The sequence below is a fragment of the Etheostoma spectabile genome, chromosome 11 (assembly GCF_008692095.1).
Source record: "Etheostoma spectabile isolate EspeVRDwgs_2016 chromosome 11, UIUC_Espe_1.0, whole genome shotgun sequence".
Lineage (NCBI taxonomy): Eukaryota > Metazoa > Chordata > Actinopteri > Perciformes > Percidae > Etheostoma > Etheostoma spectabile.
In genome coordinates, this window is record NC_045743.1 from 6449805 (window position 1) to 6473630 (window position 23826).

Here is a 23826-nt window from a genome sequence, read left to right on the forward strand (position 1 = left end):
TACACGTTTATGGCACCGTTTATTGACTTATTTTATAACTGTACAATACCACGCTGTCGTGTTTAATTGCGCTGTTTTCCATTTGTGCAACAACGGACTAATAAAGGCCAATGATCCATCATGCCAACTGCCCAGTGCGGTCTGCCATTACGCAACACCCCTCTTCTGTTACATTACGCAATACTCTGCTGAAGATGTGCATAGAATAAGAAAAAGGTAGGCAACCGGATAACTTGGTTCTTCCCACTGTATTCACATCTAACCATAGGCCAGTTGTCACATCTCTATTCTGTTCACGGAACTACGAGGAGAATAAGGACACATTGAAGGGGGGGGGCACTGTCTGGCCCTTACAACTTATACTTGAGTGTATGTAGCTTAAATGTATATCTATTTAGCACAATACAAAGCATTACAAACACAGGGGTAACAAAATAAAAATATTTAAAAAAAAAAACAGAAGTTAAACAAAAATATTAGTTAAAAAAAGCAAGGCAACAGGCAATATAAGACTATACACATTGATTAACTGACTGGAGAGACTTTAAATCACTTTGTGTGCACAATTGAGAAATGTACTCAGAGACTTCACTGTGTAGCACCTGATACAAAAATATTGAATTCTAATGGCAGATAAAAGCATACACATACAAAGGGACAAAGCCGTGTTGTGGTGTATGGTTTTTATTGGCATACATACGTACATATTCCTTACAGTCTCTGCACTTCTAGTGAAATATAAAGATTTAGCTTGAACCTACTAATGCAACTTTCACACAGACATTTATCAGAGATAGAGTCACAAAGCATTAGTTTACTGCTAAACTAAACTCATTCATTCCATGCCACATGACATAATTGCCCACGTGCGGGCAAAGGTAGAGACCTACACTTTTTGCAGGTCTAAGGCACTGAATTTTTAGTCAATACTCCCAATTTAGGATACAGGTTTTTAAACAAATAAAACACGTTAAACAGACCAAACTACTCTCAACACACACACACACACACACACACACACACACACACAAATAATGCACCCAGTTATTGATGCGTCTATGCTACTTTAGCTGACAGTGAGGCTAGTCCTTCTGTTAGAGTGATTTTGAAAGCACAGGTATAGTGTTGTTGCTGGGTCCAAAGTAATGTTTTACTTGGAGAATTTTGTACATCATTCAAACACTTCATCAAGACTTTGGTTTTAGTTTTCACCATGCTATATTCAAAGATCAGGTCTCATCTGGGTGCAGTTGTGCTGCTCCATATTGATATTAGAATGTTTAACCAAAAAAGAACCAGAGAGACTTGCCTGAGCATAACATGGGAACAAGATGAGTTCCAACTCAAGTCGATTAACATACTGTACATAGAAGCAAACTATTTTGCAGCAAAATTAATACTTTTGCAGTAAGATACAAACACATTTCAGGCTTGTGATGAACTAAAGCCTAAGAAAGCTAGACAGAAAGAAAAGACAATTGCATTGGTCAAGTAGTGGCCTATGGTGGCAGTTCTAAATGGCAAAAAAATATAAAAATCACTAGTAGCTATACCCTCTTAAACCAGGTCCTTTTAACCAAGCTGGAAAAACACGCTGCACTACGTGTCAAGTAGTCAGCTATCTCTCTACTCCGATGAAACAATGACTTCCATATTCCAAAACAGTGACAACTTGACAGTTTTTTTCATAATAACTGTAAAAATATAAGGATTGTCGTAGAAATAGCCCCAGGGCTGGTGTAGAGGCGCAGTAATACAATCAAAAATGACAGTACTGAACACAAGGGAATCCTATGATACTCTTTGATAGCCCCTGAATCTAACAAACATCAACACAAACACTTGTAAAACATGTATAATAATTAAAATAGCAGAGAAACATGAAAAAGTCAGTCTAATAACACATGGCCGCAAGGTCAATCAAGTATGGAGGAAGGGGGATGACATGCATCCTCTCCTTCATTGCGTCCTTTTTTAGGCCTCCTTTGTGCTAGTCTTCATCTTCTGAACTGTTTCCTGTATTTCATACAATGAAAAGAGTTGAGAGAAACATTTGTATAAGTATCTATGAGCTTTTTGTTTTGTTAACAGTTTTGGATGAACACACATCACTTGAGTACTTGATCCATTTAAGGCAACATTGTATTTTGAAGCAAGGTTATTATGACTGAATTTAGCGTGCACCTGATCACTCCAAACCTGTTCCCACAGAGCCACATTTGTTTACAATGGCATTATAAGCTGCCCTTCTGGAGTACAGAGTACATGGCCTCGAGCCAGAGCCCCAGTCCTACATTGTTAGCCTCATACTTTCATTCACCCCTTTAAGCAAACACATACACACAAGAGTAGACATGCCACAAAAATATCATGAATGTAGAGGTTCCAGAAATGTACATAGCTTGTCAGGTCAGGTTCTAGAACTTGGTTCTAGAACTTCACTTTTGGGCTAGAGAGGTTCTAGATCACGATTATTCGTCTATAGAGGTACTAGAAGGAACAATGGCAGCATTATTCCAATATGTCCTAGGTGATACCAAGTCCCTTTTAAGGCTTTTTATGTAGCCTGTGTTAACTATCATTGTGCTACCTCATTATAGGCTATGTAATACTTCAATTTAGCATTGCACTCCTATAACGTTGTCAGACTCTCAATGGACTGTTTTGTTATTCAACACATTCTTCTTACTTGTCAAAACCTGGTGCCTACATTACCCACAATGCAACTTGACCACCAACAGTCGCATTTTTTAATTTTCAAACTTTTAGTCTTCAACCCCAACCGGCGTTGACTTATCACTTCAGCCAAAATTTTAGACTCCACACAACTCCCTTCATAGTCATAAAAAGGCTTGATACAACCATTTTCACAGTAGTACTTCACAAGTCCTGTAAGCATACTTTGATGTGTAAAGTTGTTTGTGTTCCCCTTCGAGACGGCTAGATGCTGGCTTTCCTAATTCCAGCAATGTATTATTCCCTCTTAAGGCTTTATGTGCCCCAAGGCATAAAGAAGATGGTAACAGGTAACATATTTCCCTCTTAGGAATAACTGATTATATAACGTTATAATTTGGAATCATCTACACAAAATCTTAGTTAAGTAGATCCCTTTCGAAAATCTAAAATAAAAGGGAAAATATTAGTGATAATTTCTTCTGCCATCTGCCTTCTATTTCATATCCATTTCATAGTTTTATTGACCTAATTTACAAAACACTTATTTATTTCCCAGCTTTTGATTTACTGTTTCAGTTTTTAAGCCAAGAGTCATAAAGCTGCTGATACCCTTGCTCACTGAGCTATGTTAGGTTGGTACTCACACAATCACATAAAAATGTACCCCTACCAATTCCCATGTGAATTATTTTGTGCTGGCTGAGGGGTTTGATTCGTATGCTCTTTGTCCAAAAAACACATTGCAAACAATCAAGGTTATACCCTGAAGGAATCTAAAAACAGACACTTGTTATGGCTCATGTGAGTGACATTTCATGGATCTCATAACCAAGCGGAATCCTATGAGCAGTGGGCAGCTTTGAAATACACTTTAAAAGATGTGACTATGCCTAGGTGATTTGTCCTTTTCTGTAGGGAAATCCTGACTATACTACTAATTCTGATTTATGTTGACTGATTGATATGATGAGTATGTTACATTTTTTATTGCTTACAGGGGTTTTCAGAGTGCAAAGACATACCTGGTGCTTGTTGAGCTCAGCCACACGGAGGTTCCACTCCTCCTCAGTCATCTCCGCCCCAGCATCTGCTGACTCATCCACAGCTGCTGTTTTGTCTAAACAGATAACAAAATGGTCATGGGGCATTTGTCTTAATGTGTGAGTGTGTGAATAGAATGATCAAAAGAATAAAAAGGAAAAAAGTCCCATCTTGTATTTCAACTTACCAGTGCAGGTCATAGCAGTGCAGACCCAGTTACCACATGCACAAACACATCGGTTACATTCTACTTGAGTCTCTGCTCCGTCCTCATATGTCTCATCCTCCAAGGCGCATTCTGCAGAAAGACACATGGCAAAATATTAAGCCAAGACCACAGATAATAGACTGTGGCAGAATGTTAATAGAAACAGCATTGCATTGTAATCCATGACAAAGGCTTGTCAGTGTTTCTGAACACCACATCATTAGTCTAGTAGCTTCGTTTGAAAGTCACAAGTTTATGTGCCAGAGATTAAAATAAATAAATCAATTCAAGACATGTTCAGAACATTCAAGATGTATATCATCTTCTTTCAGGCTTGAAGGTCTTGATTTCCATGACCAAAGAATTCCTGTACACAAATTCAACCAAGAGTGTGTGTGTGTGTGTGTGTGTGTGTGTGTGTGTGTGTGTGTGTGTGTGTGTGTGTGTCTTTGAGTCTGGACAAGCTCAAGATTACAGTGCTCCATAGCTAACTGTAAAATGGTCGCCAATGCTTCCTGTGAACTTTGTCCCAGATATATCGTATATCACATGACTGAGCAGACTGAGGTGAAAACTCAAACTAGTATGAAAAGCAATTTGAGGCATTTCCCTGCAGTTTGCTGGGTGTTGGGATTGCCTGAGTGAGTTAGTTTCAATGAATCCATACACTAAGTCTACTGGTGTGTAACTTTATATGACGTCAAAGTACACAAACAAGTACTCACTCTTCTCTGGTGGATTGAAGCCAGGCTTCAGGCAGTTCAGGAACTCATCAAAGCTCAGTTTCCAGTCGGCGTTTTCATCAGAGAGCTCAATGAGGGCATCCACACACAGGCTCCTGGGAAGCACAAATATACATGCAAACATTAAATAAATATCTGATGGTCCATACAGTGGCAACATAACATTGCTGAAAAAATAAAGAATTCAGAAGAAATGATAATTGGTTTAGAGTGTTATATCCCATGGAGCACAGGGGTTTATGCCAGCGCAGGCTCCCACAGGAGGCCTTCAGTAAAGTTTGCACTGTTTAGATAGAGTTCAACGACTTTCACTGCATAGCTTAAAATAGCACAGCAGCAGATTTGGATCTGTATGTGCAAGCACTACCACAGGGAAAAATGCCAACAGTAGCCTTTTTTACTCCACCCTGCCCTTAAAAACACTCTTGTAAGCATGCAAACTGACAAACAATCACACTGACCTGAGCAGCTTGTTACTCTCTTGGTCTGCATAGGACTGCAACTCCACAACTGAGTCATTCTGCTGGATGAATTTGAGCAGCTCTGAGGAGTCCAGCTGAGAATCACCATTGTCATATGACTACAAAAAACATGGACAGACATGAGAGAGGCACGGTTAACGACATGCATGTACAGTAGAATATGAACAATAAGACTAAAATTTCACAATGAACTTTTAGACTGCCAGATACAAACATTACATCTTCAGGGGTCCCACTATATTGTGATCAATTTGTCATGTGCTTGGAAATATTACTCATTGTTTTTCACTGTTAGACAGGTCAGTCAAATGGGTGTGGGTACATAAAGAATTCATTTTTGGCATGCATTTGTTTTGTTTTTTTAACCTTTAATTCCACAGGACAGATGAAGATGTGAAAGGGGAGAGAGCGAGAGCGAGAAGGGGAATAACATGCAGCAAAGGGCCACAGGTTGGAGTCGAGCCCGTGGCTGCTGCGTCGAGGAGCAAGCCTCTACATATGTGCGCCCGCTCCACCAACTGAGCTACACCAGCCACATTTGCATGCATGATTCATTGCTCATAATAAATTAATATTGTAGCCTATTCTGATTTTCCATACTTTTTGTCATATCTATAATGTTGAATGATAATGTATATATTGAAGCCCAAGTGGGTCGAATGCAAAAAAACGCCCAAATGTAAAGTGAGACTCTTCCTGCAGCTCTTCATCTCCCTTTTTTGTCACACAGGAAATGCATACGCAGAACAGCCAATAGGAAATAAAAATGACCTATGATTGACATTTGATGGCTAGATTTTCTACAGACTGAATACAGAGCCAGGAGGAGGTGCAGAAGTCTAGTCTTGTCTCTTTGACCACTTTAATTACCTTGTGCTGAAAGATTATTTTGGAATTTTTGCTCAAAAGGCGCCAAAAATTAAGAGCCTACCACAGTTTTCAATGTGGCCAAAGCTTCAAATAAAAAGTTAAACATATTTAAAAGAAACCCTTGTGATCCAAAATCATCTGGAACTGAATAGCCCAATTCAAGCCTGTTCGTGACTGGTACCGACAACGTTCAGTTTTAGTTTTACTATACACTGTTTTTACCTCTCTCATGTCTCTCAAAATAGAAAGTAGTACCAATTCCCAAATGTTTTATATAATAATTAGCTGTCTTCAAAATAAACATGCTGTACATAATAGGGTAGGACTCCAGCTTACAGTTTGCTATTTTGACTATTTTTTGGTGACGGGCTTAAAAAGACAAGCCCTCTGACAGAGTGTCTCAGACAGAGGGTGAATCCAGGTGCAGCAGCAGCAGCACCAGGGGCAGTATGAGAAAATGAAGTATTGTTGAACATTAAGGCATGTAAATAAGTTCTAGTAGAAACACAAAGTATAAGTAGGAACCTGAACAGTATATAACAGGTCTACTTCAGCCAATGCTTTTGAAATAGTTTGGCAGTAATAAATAAAGTTAAAGTAATAGTTGGACCTTGAGATGCTATATAAACTTAAGGGTAAGTATCCTCTCAAAATATGAAACATATTTGTATGGTTGTAAACTGCTGTTTACACAAACTGTTTTTAAAAGCCTTCTGTTCTTCTGCTTTAATGCCATTCATGTCAGCCCATAGAGCGGCAGGGGTCCTCCTCTGCAGGACCTCATTAAACAGAATTATAACCATCAGCTTGAAATGAATACTTAGACACAGCTTTATGCATCAGGGTGGTTGGACGAGGCCTATAAATATAAATAAATACACTGGGGTATTCCATTTAAAGAATGGTGAAGGAGCAATTGTGTGCACTAATTGAGACTATGGGACCATTCTGTCCTGTTCAGAGAAAAAAAACCCACCTTGAAGTATTTGAGCAGGATGTCAGAGAAGTTGGATCCCTTGGCAAACCAGCCATCTGGGACAACCTCAGTCTGCAGCCACTGGACCACACGCCTCCTCAGCTCATTGCGGTCAGCAGCGTAGCAAACCACTGCAGGGTTGGGAACATATCCATAGGTCAAAAGCACTAATAACTAATCCAAAGCGTAACATTTATCTTACAGGCTATATCACAATTGGCCCCTGTCCTTTTGTGCATGTGTCAGTATTAGCATGTTCTTTAAGTCCTTTCCATTGGACTGTACAATTCTGTTATTATCATAATAGCCAATCTTAACACCAGACCAACCCAAAATGCATCTATAAACCACAAATTAAATCCACTGTCTCACTTTCAAGTCTGCAGAACTGAATATATAAAATATACACAAGAATGAATATATACAAATATGCAATACAAGCAAGAGTGCACACACACACACACACACCCACACACACACACAAAAACTCACCAGGGCTGGCAGCTGCCTGCTCTGCTTTCTTCTCTACAGGTGATTAAACAAGAAAGAAAGAATATAACATTTGAAGCAAAAAAAAAAAAAAAAAATCAATTGAACATTGTTGACTTGATTCAGATAATTGAAGATAAACTCTGTCTGTCTCTGAGCACTTGGCCAAAGGTCTGCAGAGGAAAGTATGACACAACTACTACCACTGGGAGCATTGAAAGTTCACTCAAGAAAAGACGCTTATATCAGATGCATTAATAGATAAGTTAAGGCTGAGACAGGAGTCTGCCATGATGTGTGCGTGGCATTATATGTTGTCTTTTTAACCTCACATATCAGTTTCATTAATATCGGCTAGTTCAGAGATCACACAACCAGTTCAATTTAATGTACCTTCCGCTAGCCAGCCTAGTCTTTCAAACCCCCCAAACCCCCCAGTCTACCTGCCTGTGATTACAGTTTTATCTGCACTTGACAGGTTCAATCTGAATCTAATCTAAAGTGTGGTCTGACAAAAAAATGATAGAAAATCATGTTGGGACACAAAACATAAGAGCTTACTGTCCACAAGGGGCCATTGCTGAAAGAACCAAACAATAACAAAGTTTGGCTTTAGTATTTGAGCTTCCACCGTGCATTTGACCCCCGACTCCCCAATACAAAACACTCAGGAAGAGGGATGCCCTGATCTGATATGCCATATTGGTATTGGTATCAATACTGACCTTTACACTGACCAATTTTCCATAAATGCAGTTTCTTAGTCAATGGCCTTAAAAAGTCACTTAAACCACCACCAGTTAGATCAATTGAGTCATGGAAGGCCCCCATGACAGTTTTTAGCTCAAAAGATGTCCGTGGTCTTATATTATCTTACAGAAAAAGTATTCTATTGAGTTCTATGCATTGAGGTATATTACATTTAGAAAAAAAGAGAGCATTGGTATTGAATCAGTGCTGGGTCAATGGTTACCCTGGTGACAGCAGCTAATAAAACTACTACAGGGGTTGAGAAGGAACTTTCAATCTAAACTTTGAGGTCAACATAGATGTTGAAAAAAGGACATCTACAATACAAGGACCACTGGGCAAACTCCATTTGCTGAGAAAGATTGTGTGATACAATGGAAAGCTTCATAACAACTCCTGGTGGACCCTGGGGTGAGAGAAAGTGACATCTTGTTTGCTCATATCTTGTATCTGTTTATCCAGTACTTGGAGTGACAGACACACATGTTACAAGAGGACCATGGGGACCAGAGGGGGTCCCATTCTGTCCGCCAGCTATTTATGGATGGCGAAGCGCTCAAATGCACTGGTGTACCCTTTCCTTATTTAAAACAGAAACTGAATGAGCCATTTGGTAATTGCAAAATGATACATATACAGTACATATGAATTACATATATAGGTGGCTTTTTTGCTAGTAGAGAAGTTTCATCATGATTTAACCAAAATGTCATGTGCTGCTGCTCGTACCATGGCAGTGTCCATCATGGGCCACCTGTATCTTCAAGCCAGTCAGACAAGCATCCCTGTGGAGCTCACAGTGATTCCTGTAGGTCTTACCATTGCTGCCACACACTGACCTCTTGTGGGGCTTACAGCTCTGGAAAAAGAGAAGGAGAGGGAGGTGGAGAGATGTGAAAACTAGGGAAAAATTTAATTTATTTCTTTAAGATGAACGTCTTTTTTTCTTCTTACATTACTACTCCTTTCTTGTGTGAAAGTAATGTCACATGGTCTCTGCAGAGCTGCACATCCCAACACTTACCTCTATACACAGACAGCTGGGCTCCCCTTTCTCTGTAACAGCACACTCTCTGCCGGCCCCACAGAACACATTTGCACACACTTTGCTCTTGCTCTGCAGCTCCTGAAAGAAAGTAAACACATTGTTGGCACTTTAGAAATACCATTGCAGCAAGATATCTCAAAAACAGAAATTGTCACTGTCATTCATAAATAACTACTCTCTTATAACCCCTGACTTGTGTCATTTACCCCTGAATTAATTGGTCTAAAACATATTTATCCATAGGTATTCTCCCTAAATATATATTTCCAACATTTAGAATTTATTTTTTGCACAACACCTTTTCCACCACTCCTCCCTTTCAATTTTTTTTTATTTTGGTAAATAATTTAACAAACTTGCATAACTCCAAAATAAACAGTAAGTGTAGCCTATTTGACATAAATTACTTCTTGAACCTTTTAATTTTAGCCAATTTAAAAATTGCATGCACATGTCAACTCTGAGCCAACCTTCAAAGATTGATGACATTTCCCCTCAAGGTGGCGCTACCTCACCAGCAGGATAAATTAAAATGGCCATGACTTTGTGGTTTACGTGTTTGACTCACTTGAACACATTGCATCCTTGTGCAAAGCCTGAGTATTCCTGAGACTGAATTTAGATTTTTTTAAAAATATGGCTGCAATCTTACCTATCCAGTGTTACCTTACCGATTATTCTGTATTTCAATTTAGATTTGGATCAAGTTGCATATTTTAAAGGTCCCATGACTTGGTGCTCTTTGGATCCTTTTACATAGACCATAGTGGTCCCCTAATACTGTATCTGAAGTCTCTTTCCCAAAACTCAGCCTTGGTGCAGAATTACAGCCACTAGAGCCAGTCCCACAATGAGCTTTCCTTAATATGTGCCATTTCTGAGTCTGTAGCTTTTGAGGAGGAGAGGGGGGGAGGTGGAGTTGGGGGTGTGGCCTTGACCAACTGCCACTTTGCTTGTTTGAAAGCCATGAAGCCACTCTCAAGGGTGGGCCAAATTCTCTGGGCGGGCAAAGCAGAGAAAGGGGAGGTAACCTTGCCCCTTATGAGGTCATAAGATTCCAGCTCGGCCCATCTGAGCTTTCATTTTCTCATAGGCAGAGCAGGATACCCAGGGCTCGGTTTACATCGTTCCCTATTTCCAGCAACTGGGGGACCATAGGAAGGCTGGAGGAACAAATATTAATGTTAAAAAAATTTCATGCCATGGGACCTTTAAAATCCAAACATTTCTGTTGTTGAAGTAACAGATTATTATGATTATTATGCTTTCCAGTAAATGCTTTATCCCTGTTCATGTTTTATTGCCTGTCCTTTTGATTAAAGTCTCTGGAGAGCCACTTACGTTACCACTAATGTTGCAGACTAAGTTCAAGAAGTGACAGCTGACCATACTTCACTTAGAAATGCTGATAAAGGGGATTACACAAGGCAATGCTGCAAATTAAAACAGATAGAGTGTTGACAACAGTTTTAGCTCTGTGTGTAAGTGTGCTAAGGGAAGCAAAGACTGAAGACAGAATGAGAATCATAGGTAAGCATGATGAGACCTTACAACACTACAACCAAATGTGTTTTGACACTTGCCTTTGTCTCTTTGTTTGTTTGTTGAAAGATATCGCCAGAGGACTTGCCAAACATGGAGTTCACTAGAGCTACAAACCAACCAATCATAAGATGCCAAGCGGAGCTCCAAGAGTTGCTTTATGATCCTCATTACCTCCTCCTTTCCCTATCTGTGTGTATGTGTGTGTGTGTGTGTGTGTGTGTGTGTGTGTGTGTGTGTGTGTGTGTGTGTGTGTGTGTGTGTGTGTGTGTGTGTGTGTGTGTGTGTGTGTGTGTGTGTGTGTGGGTTGTGTTTGCGTCTGTACAGGGTGTTTCCACATCTGGAGTCTGAGCTGTGTTTTCCTTTGGGCCCATTCCCATGCTCTGAAATCTTTTCTCCTCCTTGTTTTTCTAGACTCCCCTCCTCCTCCATAAGCTGCAGTTTCCTGTAAGAGCGGACTCAAAGTTGGCCCTCTGTGTGAGCGCACGTGAGCTGGCTTCCAAGCTGCTGTGTGTGTTGGTGAGTTCAAAGTCTGGTATTTAGGTTAAACTATTGCTGGATTCTTGTGACCTAACTCTCATAAGCTCACCAATGATAGAATATAACAAGATGGATGCAGGACTGGGAGAAGGGACGCAGTCACATGCAAGCATCCCAGTGGTGAGAGGAGAGGGTTTTGCTTCATTCTATGCATGCTTTAAAGACAGGCACACACTTGCACTCCAAAGTTAAGGTCATGAAAATCTTCAAAGCAATTCATGTGGCTTTGAGCGTGGTGGACAATTCAATTTGTTAGACACAGCTGGGCTAGGAGCCTGTTAGAACCTGTAGAACCGCCGATGAGAACATGAATAATGGATGCAATGCTTCGGTGAAAATGGTATAAAACGTAAAGCTCTGTCTGTCCAGCTCTCTCCGAGCATCTGAGGATCCCTGACATTCAGCTTTTTTTTCTCCAGATTATTCAAGTGGGTTGTTGCTATGGTGAGAGCATGTACAAGCTCCTGTTGTTGCAAGAGCACAGAGATGTCAATCAAAAGAGGGAAATGGAACCAAGCCCCATAATGAGATCACAGCCCAGTGTGTTGTTCAGAATTTATGATTGACAAAGACTGTAGAAAACAACCGACAAAGCCACTATAATGACCCTAAACCAACCTTCAACAAACCAGGGACAGGAGAGTTCCTTATGTGGTCATAAAACATGCCTGCAAGGCGCCTTCATTGTTGCAATGAACAAGACAGTGCAGACACACATCATCATCGAGTACATTAACTTGGTTTAGATTATAATTTGGAATATGGCCTTTACATGGAACCTAGATAAAGCTGGTTATTTGACTCGCTGTATACATCATTCTAATTATATCCAGGTTTCCGGTGCTCTAACTCTGACATATCCTTGCCACTCATTCCGGGAGCAAGGACAATAGAAATTTTAGCTATTAAATGTTAGGTATTGGTATTTTTGTACATGATGGCTAATAAGTAACAGCAGTACAGGAATGTAAAAGGTATGTTTTAGGTGATTAAGACACAATGTTATCCCTAAAGCATCTATTAGTTTATCCGCCAGAAAGCACTAACCCACTCAGTACATATCATGGTCACAGAAACAAAAAAAGTGTGGGAAACATTTTTATTATGTTTCTTGCTGAGAGTTAGATGAGAAACTCTTAACACTCTGAGATCTGTTCGCGAAATATAAAGCTAAAGCCAACAGCAAGTTAGCTTTGTTTAGCATTGAGGCTGGAAATAGGGGGAACCAGCTAGCCTGGCTCTGTCCTACGGTTAAAGAAAATCCCCAGCACCTCTTAAGCTCCCTAATGATATTTAGTTTGATTAGTCCATACAAACGTAAACCACAATTTGCAGTTACGGGGGTTATTTGCCACACTATTTGTTGGGAGCAGTGACTTCCTGGACCCTCTGCTGGTTGTCTGGTGACATCACAGTTACATTAAAACTCTACTAGATCCAAAATGTTAATTAGTGAGTTTTAGAGGTGCTGATAGCCAGATTTGTTAGTGTTGGATAAACTCAGACCAGCTGTTCCCCTGTTTACAGTCTTTATGCTAAGCTAAGATAACCGGCTGCTGGTGGTAACTTCATATTTAGCGTACGGTCACAAATTTTCTTTTAGCATTTCCCAAATTGTTAAAGTATTCCTTTAAGATTACCAGTTTTAGAAATGAAAATTGAAAAATTGAGAACGCTCATTCACACATGGCATACTGTCATTAGTACTAGATACAGTAAGGTGTTTTAACACCAAAGTATCCCAATTTATATCATACAAACAGCATAGTCAGGTGCCTCAAAACCAAGATATGGGGTTATTTGGGTTTCAGAAATTAAGATGATGATGTTTACATGACACATAAACACTTAACCAGGATTCTCCACAAACCCCGCCATGACTGCGATGCTTAAGCACATGCAGACACACTCATTAACCCAATCACTATCAGACATTGGGACAAAATTTACAAACTCAGCACAAACGAAAACAAACAAACTCGCTGTGGGTGTCCTACTTAAATAACATCCATTTTTCATTATAGCCAACAAATGACGCAGTTATTTATTTCTCTCCCATTTAAAACCAATCACAGGAGCCAGAGCGCTGATAAGTAACTGGTGAATCATAACAGATTAGGCAGAGACTTTCATACAGAAAGCTCCCTCAAGCATAAAACGGATTGTATATACATTTTCCCAGCTCATTTTTCTTGACTCCTGGCCCTTTTCCTTCACATTTTCTCTTTTTTTTGTAAGGAAGTTAAACTTATTTAAATGTTTAGAGAAGATAAAAAGATTTGTGGGATATTTTTCAAAACCCCTAAGTGCATAATTTAATTCCCCTATCTCTGTGTGGTGCCTCTCAATTCAAGTCTAGTGTACTTTTATTTCTCCTCTGCTGTAATTCTCCCTGTCTTGTCATCTTCTTCTCAGTGCCATGCCCTTTTACGGCTGCAAGAGACATGCCAGTGATCCGTGACCAGTTTTGCAGAGCTAGATAGAGGAAAAATGTGAGCACAGAGATGAAGAAGAGGACGAGGAAGATGTGCAGAGAGTCTGACTATTACTAAGAAACAGGTAGATGTGGAAGATACAAGAGGAGAGGCAGGGGTTGTGTGTGCTCTGAAGTCAATCTCTCCCTTGCACTGTGTTCAATGGCTTCATGCTGAGACAGACTGGAGGTAAAGGGCAACGTGTTCTTGCTTCAGTTAAAAATTTAAAAAGCCTATTTCTACTGCTGATAAGAGAGCAGGCAGTACAACAGCAGCAAGGCTAAATCTGCACATAATAGCACATGGAAAACACATTAGAACATCTATTTGCATGTCTTTCTACATCTGTGACTTTAGAGCCATTGTAAATCCATTCCCACAGAGAAACCTGCCCCTCATTAGCATAGACAACATTGATTTACTGATTGTAAACACCCTTACGTGGATTTACCTACAGTGACAATGGACTAATGGATGTTACTTCAAAAAATAAATACATTAAAATATAGCACTTAACCTTCCTGATAATGAATTGTACAACAATATGACTTTCTATAGCAATCAAAATCAGTAAATCAGCTTGATCGGCTTACTGGGCGCATAGAGCTTCATTTAATGGAATCCAATAAAACAGCCCAGCAGTAAATCCTGTTTATATTGAATATTTCTTGAAACTGCGTTAGAGAGATGTTGATTCAGCGCTATGCTTTTTGTGGAGCGTGTACTTTCCAGTGCTGTTTAATTGTATTGCATTATGAAAAGGTGAAAGGTGGTTTAGCTTGAGTAGCATCAGCCTCCCTATGACAAAATTTCAACAATATTTGTTGACAAATATAATAAGTTTTATAATAATAGGATTTGTCGCAGGGCTTTTTTTTTTTTACAAATTTGTTAAAGGCAGCTAGATGTATCTAGCTGCAACTTAGCCCAAAAGATACAAATGTTTGACAAAACATTTTCCTCTTTCCCCTAAGGTAGAGCAAGCCTGGTAAGTGTTATTATGAATAAAATATTATGATATTTGACAACTTGAAATATTAAAATAAAATGGTCCCAGAAGGATGCAAGAATATGAAGGAGTGAGTGTTTCTATTAATTCTGGTCACTAGGATAAACCCAAGATAAAAGCCTTTCCGTTTTTACACTCAGAACTGCTTCTCCCTCGGTTTTGTAACTGAATAAAGAACAACGATCTGAATGGAAGCAGTTAATCATGTTTGAATTTTATAACAACTAAGGGCATTGTATTGAATGAATTAAAAACTGCTCAGATGTTTTACGTGGTAGCTTACCCCCCAAAACTCAGTTATTCATCAAAGAAATGATATTTCAAAAATCATTAGAGAGTTACAACGATGCTGACATGAGCAGATGAGGCAATAAATAAATAAATAAATAAATAAATAAATAAATAAATAAATAAAATCGAGGCAGGCATTAAAGCTCCCATCTGTGTCCTGAAGGCATCAATCTGTCTCAATTTAGAGATCTTTCTAGCTGGCATTTATAATCAGCAAAGATTTGTGCTTAAAACTGAATTATAATATTGAACACTTTATTTGATATGGTTGTCATTACAGCTACTGGGAAATTATGTACACAATGGCATGAAAGGAATAGTTTGACATTTTGGGAGATGCATGTATTCAGTTGCCTAAAGCACAGAATATCAATACCACTCTCAAGAATATTAACATGAAGCTACAGCTAAGAGAATAGCTTATCATAAAACTACAAATCAACTACCCTGGCTCTTTAAGGCATACGGACATGACGGTGGTGTCACTGGTCACCAAAAAACTGTTTCACCAAAATGAACTACTTGTTTATATTTTGTGCAGTCTGTCATGAGAATACACGTACACTGTAAACCCGAATGCTCAAAATAGTTAATTGGAATAAGTACTGTACACTTAAAATTTGTTAAGCGGATCTACTTACTTAAAACTGTGGAATGCCAGTAGCATATACTATCTTTTGAGTTTAGTAAACTCTTTATTTTTTGAAGTTAATGTTGCTGAGTTATGGTTAATTAAAATGACTATATAATAAATATTGTGTTTAGTGAACATGAAATACTGAGTTGTTATACTTACAATTATTTTAAGTAATGTTAATTTAACATCTTCTTCAAGTTGCATATACTAATAATATTTGAGTTGGCTTTAATTTTCTGGTAATTGGGGTGGCCTCTAACTCACCCAGTAAGCACGGTCGCCCCACGTTGGCCGAGTCCTGCAGCGGCCTGGGTTCCAATCTGACCTGCGGCCCTTTGCTGTGTGTCACCCCCCATCCATGTCTATCTACTGGCAATAAAGGGAAAAGCCCCAAAAAATAATCTTAATTTTTTTTTTCTTACTGGTAATCAAAAAATCTAAGTTCACAGTACTCCAAATATTTAAGCTCTAACAACCTCAAACTTTGTAGTTTAAAAACACCATTTAATATAGAAGGTGTATGTGTGTGAGAAACCTCATGTGGCTGAAAGCCTCATGTGGCTGAAAGCAAAACACTAATAGTGTTTGTTTTTACCTACACTACACTGATTCCATTTCCTACAGCACTTACTTCACTACCGTGAGTCTCAGACCGACAGATGGACAGACAAATGCATGCACAGCATGGCGACTTCTCCCTCACAGCCTCAAAATGCAACCTACTGTTTGACAAGGGTGTAAAGGAGGTGAAATGAAATGTGAAGGTGAAGGATGTAGACGAGAGACAGAATCAAGATGGTAGGGGGTGTACATTCCTTAGCTTTGTTTGGCCTCAGCTGGGGTCCGACAGAGTTTATCTTGAGCCAAAAATCTCCTCAGTATCTAGGTCAGAGAGGTGCCCCTGCTCTCCCCCGTCCCCAGCATTTCCCAGCTTCTCCCTGTGTTGTCTTTCCAGCTCTAGATTCTCTAGAATGGCTCATGCTTGTCAGCTTACAGAGAAGTGGGCTCATGCCAGGAGCGACGAGAAGACAAGGAGGGCTCACACCAAACAGCTTGTCTCCAACTACCCGTGAAGACCTTCCTCTTTTTTCCTTTTTACCCTCTAACCGGGCCTTACCAGAAGAGAAGTGTCCTTTAAGGACTTCAATACAAGCTTGTGTCTAAATTTGTAGCAAAGGGGAGAAACATAACAGAGTATCATCATCTCCGGTTTTGAATCATTACAGAAAGCTATAGCATTTTCCCTTAATATTTAGGCTTTCATTCTAAAATTCCTTGCATTGTCTTCCTTCTGAATCTATTCAACTGTACACTTTGTAAATATCAAACCTGGTTCAGTCTCATTTCATCTGCACTTGACAGTCTCTTCAGACCAGAAACAAACTTATTCAACACCTCAAAATGACATGTTTCCTTTGAACTGTCTGCCTAGAATTTCATGGATTCAAATGACAATAAGCTGATAATTAAACTGGCATGATGTGTCCTTGGAAAAATGAGGCCAAAGTAAGACTAATTTGAGTGTGTAATAAAGATATGAGCTCTTTGTATAAGCTCTTTGGGTGGTCTCAAACACTCCCCGGGGGTACAGGTCTGAGATTAAACCTGCAGAAACAAAAGGGACCCTTAGTAAAAATTAGTTTACACTGATCTGCCTGTTTTATTCCCCTTATTCAGTGTAAAAGGAATGCACCAACGGACAGGATGACATCACCCCAGTCTGCAGCCTCTTATTTTACACCCACAGGCCCCGTTATTCATGAGGTAAAATGTACAAACTACACCCTGAAAGATCAAGACGAAATGAAAGGTAGAAAGACAGACAAAAAGAGAATGAAAGAAAGGAAGGGAGGAAGAGAGAGAGAGAAAACTGAAAAAGTGAGAGAGATAAAGACGAAAGAAAGGCAGGAAATAAGTCACGTTCTGGGCAGAGACACATCTGCTAGCAGTTAAAACGTCAGCGGAGAACATAAAATGCTATGAACACAGCACCACCCCCAGCCTCCCCTCCCCTGTGCACCCTGTTAACACACTGCTGGGACAAAAGTGTCCCCTGTCTCTACCACCTGACCCACAGAAATTGTCCCACCTTCATCCATCCAATCCTCTAAACATCTATTTTTCTCTCGTTATCATTTTCTGCATAAAGTAACAACTGTGCTTTTTTTGTTCACTTCTGTTCTACCTAATCTTCCCTAATTTCCTTCAAATTCTTTGCCCTCTTTTTCTCTCCATTCACTTCGTCACCTTTCCCTCCCCTCTTTCCCACCCCAGCTCTGTTCTAGGGCATTTTTCCACTCCCAGGAAAAGAGAGAGGAAGGGAGGGAGGGCCCATGGTAGGCTAAGGCCAAGGGAATGAGTAGAATCCCTGCCTTCTTTGAGGCCAGCATTGGGGCAAACGGCTGGAACATGTTTGTAAAAGGAAAATGCTCATTTACCAACTGGAGAATGTGTTTAGTGTGTGATGTCATTTAAAATCGGTTCTGAGGCTTCAACCTTCATGTCAGACGGTCAGTGGGGCCATGATGATACATCCGTTCAACTTAATCTGTATCTTAATTTTTTTTTCATAGTCCCATACGCCTTGTTCAACTTTGACAAATAAGCATGAGATGGCCAAAAAAAAGTCAGGATTTAATTAAGCTAAAATGTTTAGTCAATTAATTATTTAATAATTAGTGGATGGACAGATAATTAAACTGCAACTATTTTGATAGTCGATTAACTGTTTTTCCAGCAAAAAATGCAACATTTCCTGAAAAAAGCGTTAGGGTTTGTTGCTCTTCTTTGCTGTGTGCAATAAACTGAATACACAGTAGGTTTTGGACTGAAGATGCCACCTCTTGGAGATGGAAAACAACGGCCATTCCTTACTATTTTTTATACTATGGACATTTACAGACAAAAAGATGAATCTATTTCTTTGTTGCAATCCTAAATTCAGTGTCAATTGTGCCAACGTACTCAGTGATCCTATATTAATTTATGTACCTTGTGTGTTGATCATATTATTAAATAATTTATTTTTGGTATTTCTACTTTGAATTTGATCATAAACAAGACATCTGACCACGATGATGCATGTCTGCTGTGTGAGCACGCATCTCAGATCACAAGAAAATTTTATTAGTTACAGAAACACATTCAGAGTTAAAAGCTACAGCAGTTGTCTTGTTAATGAGAAAAAAAATGAACAGTGACATTTGGAAAGAACAGTTAATATCTCATCCCACAGTGACCAAGCAAACTGCATGTCAGATGCAGGGCTTGATCTCAAGGTGCAACCTCTACAAAGGCTGCTAGTTACAGGACGATGTCTGGTGGAACCAAATGGGTAGTATACGTTTTTGACAATTTATCGTATCAGTAAACTATTTTAGTTCCTTTTTAAAATTGCCTTTACAAAGTGCCCAACAATTATTTAACAGGTCACACTAAAGTTGTGGATTTATTGCCTTTCACCATGAGCTACAAAGGAAAACAATGGGAAATGGTCACCCTTTATAACCGGGATTCAGGAGGCTTCTTTTCCTGAGTGAACTGATTCCGCACCTATACGTACGTTTAACTTTTAGTATGAGTAAGTTAGCATGTAACATATTCATTATCTCTTACTCATAACCCCTTGAGTATACTTTCATGCTGCTCTTTGTCATTTGTGTGTGTGTGTGTGTGTGTGTGTGTGTGTAGTGCCTTTGAGTGCACAGTGCTGGTAATGAGAAGATACCAATACAGCTGGAAAGCAAAATGAGGACTCCTTTTAAGCCAAGCCAAAAGTGAAGAGAATACACTGCAGGGACATGAAACACAGTACACCTCCCTCTTTCTGTCTCACTACACAAGTCTTACCTCACCCCCAATCTCCCCTGCTATAATTGCATGACTGTGGCTCCATCTCCTTTCGGTTTTACATCACTCTATATCACCGCCCTCAACAATCCCTGCGCAGGATCCATGACTGGATGTTGGGCTACAGTAATTAGAGCAGGCTGATACAGACAGAGGACACAGCGTCCCCTTATGCTCATGTTCCCTCCACCTGGGCAGATATTTTTAGCCCACCTTGAATGAGGGAGAACAGGCATCAACATGGCAACGGTCGGCTACAGATCCAAGGCCTCAACAGGGGAACCAGCTTCTTCTTCTTTTTCTCCTCTTCAATCTGTCTTCCTCTCAACTCTAGGACTGTCTTTAAGGAGAGGATAGCGTGTCTAGCTAATTTGTTGAGATGACTTCCTCTTGACATTTGTGTTTTTCATTATCCAGAGATACTGCAGATAACTAAATTAACCATTGTGTCATTCCACCCTGTCACAGTGAATGATACAGTATAAAATAATAACACTGCATGCCATAAAACAGAAAGATAAACACTTATCCCTCTCTGTTTATATGCAAGTGTGTGTGTACACGTCCTCAGAGGCTGCAAACTCTTATGACTTTCTGTATGCCTGCATCTCGACCTCCTTTACATATCAAGCTTGAGTAAAACATCAACATTTCAACCATAAGATGTATATCTCCTTCCTGTCTATACACACACACACACACACACACACACAAACTTTGTTGACCTCTTTTAGACTGCGCACAGGAATACTAGTTCAGGCCCTTCCCACAACAACAGGCCATATATTATCAGGGTAATTACCTTTGGAGAATAGATGCCTTTCTAATGCCTCCCCATTAACTTTGTGGGTACACTCAACAGACACTGCTGTGTGCTCTGTCTCCACCATGCCATACCTCACAGATCATGACCATGAATTCAATAAAGGCGCACACAATGGCCCATTTTCTAGCCAGCGAGCAAATGTAGGGAAAGGTCAGCAGGGAGGACCCGCATGTCAGGCTATGAGTGATGTCGTGGCTGTTGAGACACTAATGTCCATCTGCGTAAGGCTATAAAGACAGACTAGACAGCAGACAATTGGTTTATCTTGTGTTTCACGTTTGGCATAGCTCTTTAAAAAAAATCTATCCTCTAGGCTACAGTTATTCCCCCTGGTTATTTCCTCAGCATGCAACTGTTGTTCAGGTCAACAGCGGAGTCAACACAGAGCCAGGTGTTCAACAGCTGTGTCTGGTGAGGTTAAGACCGTCAAACACCACCTGGTGTGTGTGTGTGTATGTGTGTGTGTTTCTGTTTCTTAAAGGAATAGTTTGACATTTTGGGAAACTGACTTGTTGGCTTTCTCACCAAGAGTTTGATGAGAAGACTGAAGTGGTCGTCCCTCTGTGACATCAAGCCAGCCTACCTAATATTATCTCTGTGTTTACTCAGAGGTTGGACTACTTAGCACTGCAGTGTGAGAGCCATAAGGTGAGTATTCTCACAACTCTTGAGAACACTCACCACCCCAGTGTATAGACAAACACACATGCTCTCTGAATGACCACCCAAACACGCTGTTTGCTATTAGAGCAGCTGCCAGTCGGCAGAGCGTTTGACACTGAAGCCTCCTACAATATTGATGAGGGTCATCAAACCCCAAGGCGAGCAGGGCATGTGAGATATTCACAAACACACTAGCAGCTCCTTTTTTTTTTTTTTCCTTTTTTTTCCACAGCTGTCTGTCACTCTTGTATTGTTCTTATGGCAGAGTTCTTCACAACACACACACAAACATATCTAGGAGGAGCCTTTCTACTGTGGTCCAGCAGGATGCAAAATGTGTGTGTTTGTTTCAGGTTGCAGCCAAAGAAATAAACATACACATGGCTATCAAACTGCCATCAATATGCACAATAATTGTCAGGATTAAGAATGATGTCACTATTGCAAGTAACTGTCCCAGTGGCAATTTAGTTAAACTGGAAGCCGATTTGTCTCCACAATGGAGCTCATTATTGCGCATGAGTGGTAACAATATTGGCATAATTGGTTCTCTTTAAGAAGATAAATACTATAACAAGCTATAGGCTCTGCACAGTCATCTGTATAAATGTCTGATATATATATATATATATATATATATATATATATATATATATATACCCCAGCACCGTGTCTGTCGGATGCCAGACTGATTCAAACCCTTTTCCAGATGTGTTTTTCTAGTTCGTCTAGCTTTGTGAACAACGCTGCTGTTAATGTTAATGTTACTCCATACGGATAGCTTCGTACAGAAAAGTGTTCAGTACAGATTTAAGGCATTATTTTGGTAGGCTACACACGTCAAACCACACAAAACAAGGATTATAGTTTAAGGGTAAAAAAAAACAAAGCCGTTAATGCTAAACTTACCTCAGCGTTGGAGACAGCCACGGCCAGCAGAAGGAGAGCAGCGACACTTCGCAACATCTGGACACGAAAAAAGAAAAAGTAAGAGTTTAACACGTAGGCTACTTCCATCCGTTTCCACACCAGTTCCTCAGCACGTTAAGGAAACTTGAGGCAAATGCTACTTTAGGGTACGTTACCATTTTAGTTAAAGCTGCTCGGCTCGGTTATGTGCACGGAGGAGGAGGGGAGCTGGTCTGGATGTTCGGTCGGGGCGAAGGCGAACAGGAGATCCGTGATTTCAAGAAATTCGAGGAGCGCTGAGGAATTTGTGCCAGCCCGTCAGTCTCTCCTCCTCCTCTCCCCGCCGCGGCCAATCAAATGCAAAAAAAAAGAGTAGAGGAGGGGAGGAACAGAGGAAAGTGTGTGTGTTCTTAGTAAAACCATAGTCCCTTGAAAAATTACCTTTTTTGGGAGGGGGGGGGGGGGGGTTATCCAGTAGTTTTTTTTTTTTCTCCAGCTTCTTTTTAAACTAATTTGTCTTCTGGCTTTGGCAACTGCCACACGCCGAGAATCAAAAGCAACACACCTTCACCGTTCTGTGGGGGTGTCGCGTTAGGTCACGGCAGTTGACTAGGTACTAATCGGCAATGGAAAAAGGAGGACGGGGCGCCGCAACCGAGTCGAGCCGAGTCGAGCCGAGTCAAAGCGAGCTAAGTCGAAGCAAGTCGATACGACACCAATAGCGCACCTCCACGATCTTAATCTTAGCCTATATAAGATAGTTTGCTGTAAGATAAATTTGCATGCATCCTGTAGTCCATTTTTTTCTATATTGCTGAAAAAATACAAGAATTATTATCTTTAATGGTCATTTTGGTTTCACCAGTAAGGTAAAGCTGCATTATTGCTTTTGACCCAGTAGGAGGCAGAAGAACTTCAGACCATGCTAACAGATGCACATCCTTAGATAAAACTAGTATGGGTAATGCAAAAAAGTTTCTGTTTCTGTATCTTTAGCTGTATCCTGGCACAGTGTCATTCAGTTAGATGCATCTATAGAAGTCCCGATGTAGCCTACTAAAAGATTAATGTTCAAGGGTCCTTATGATTCCAGTATTTCAGGATTACAAACCACCATTTTGTGTCCACCTCGCGGAACACTGAATTTTGAAAAGAAAGAAGCAGATGATTTTTTTTCCACTGCAAGCCATCAATTATATATAACTTCATCCCCTTTGAGGAAATATACCTGTTTAAATAGATGCTGTGATTATTTGGCATTCTGAGGCTTTTTGTATAATCGTGTGTATTTAAATGGGTGGGTTCTAAATTTCTTTCTTGAAGAATGAGCAGTGAAAAACAAGCTGAATTTAGTTTTCTGCTGCATGCATATATATATATATATATATATATATATATATATATATATATATATATATATATATATATATATATATACATACAGTACAGGCCAAAAGTTTGGACACACCTTTTCATTCAATGCATTTCCTTTAGTTTCATGACTATTTACATTGTAGATTATCACTGAAGGCATCAAAATTACAAATGAACACATGTGGAATTATGTGCTTAACAAAAAGTGTGAAATAACTGAAAATATGTCTTATATTCTAGTTTCAACGGACCTGAACCCAATTGAGATGGTTTGGGGAGAGCTGGACCGCAGAGAGAAGGGAAAAGGGCCAACAAGTGCTGAGCATCTCTGGGAACTCCTTCAAGACCGTCGGGAAACCATTTCAGGTGACTACTTCTTGAAGCTCATCAACAGAATGCCAAGAGTGTGCAAAGCAGTAATCAGAG

At 39.9% G+C, this 23826-nt stretch overlaps 1 protein-coding gene across 1 annotated transcript; it reads right to left on the reverse strand.

Moving 5' to 3' along the window:
* Window positions 1-666: 666 nt before the first annotated feature.
* On the reverse strand, window positions 667-22448 carry LOC116698294 (follistatin-related protein 1). The gene is made up of 11 exons (XM_032530131.1): window positions 22203-22448; window positions 22027-22083; window positions 9263-9364; window positions 8968-9097; window positions 7492-7524; window positions 7000-7130; window positions 5133-5251; window positions 4654-4766; window positions 3908-4018; window positions 3702-3796; window positions 667-2016 (listed from the first exon to the last, which is right to left on the reverse strand). The coding sequence occupies exons 1-11, from the start codon at window positions 22203-22205 to the stop codon at window positions 1975-1977; spliced, it is 936 nt and encodes a 311-aa protein (XP_032386022.1). The 5' UTR covers window positions 22206-22448; the 3' UTR covers window positions 667-1974.
* Window positions 22449-23826: the final 1378 nt, after the last annotated feature.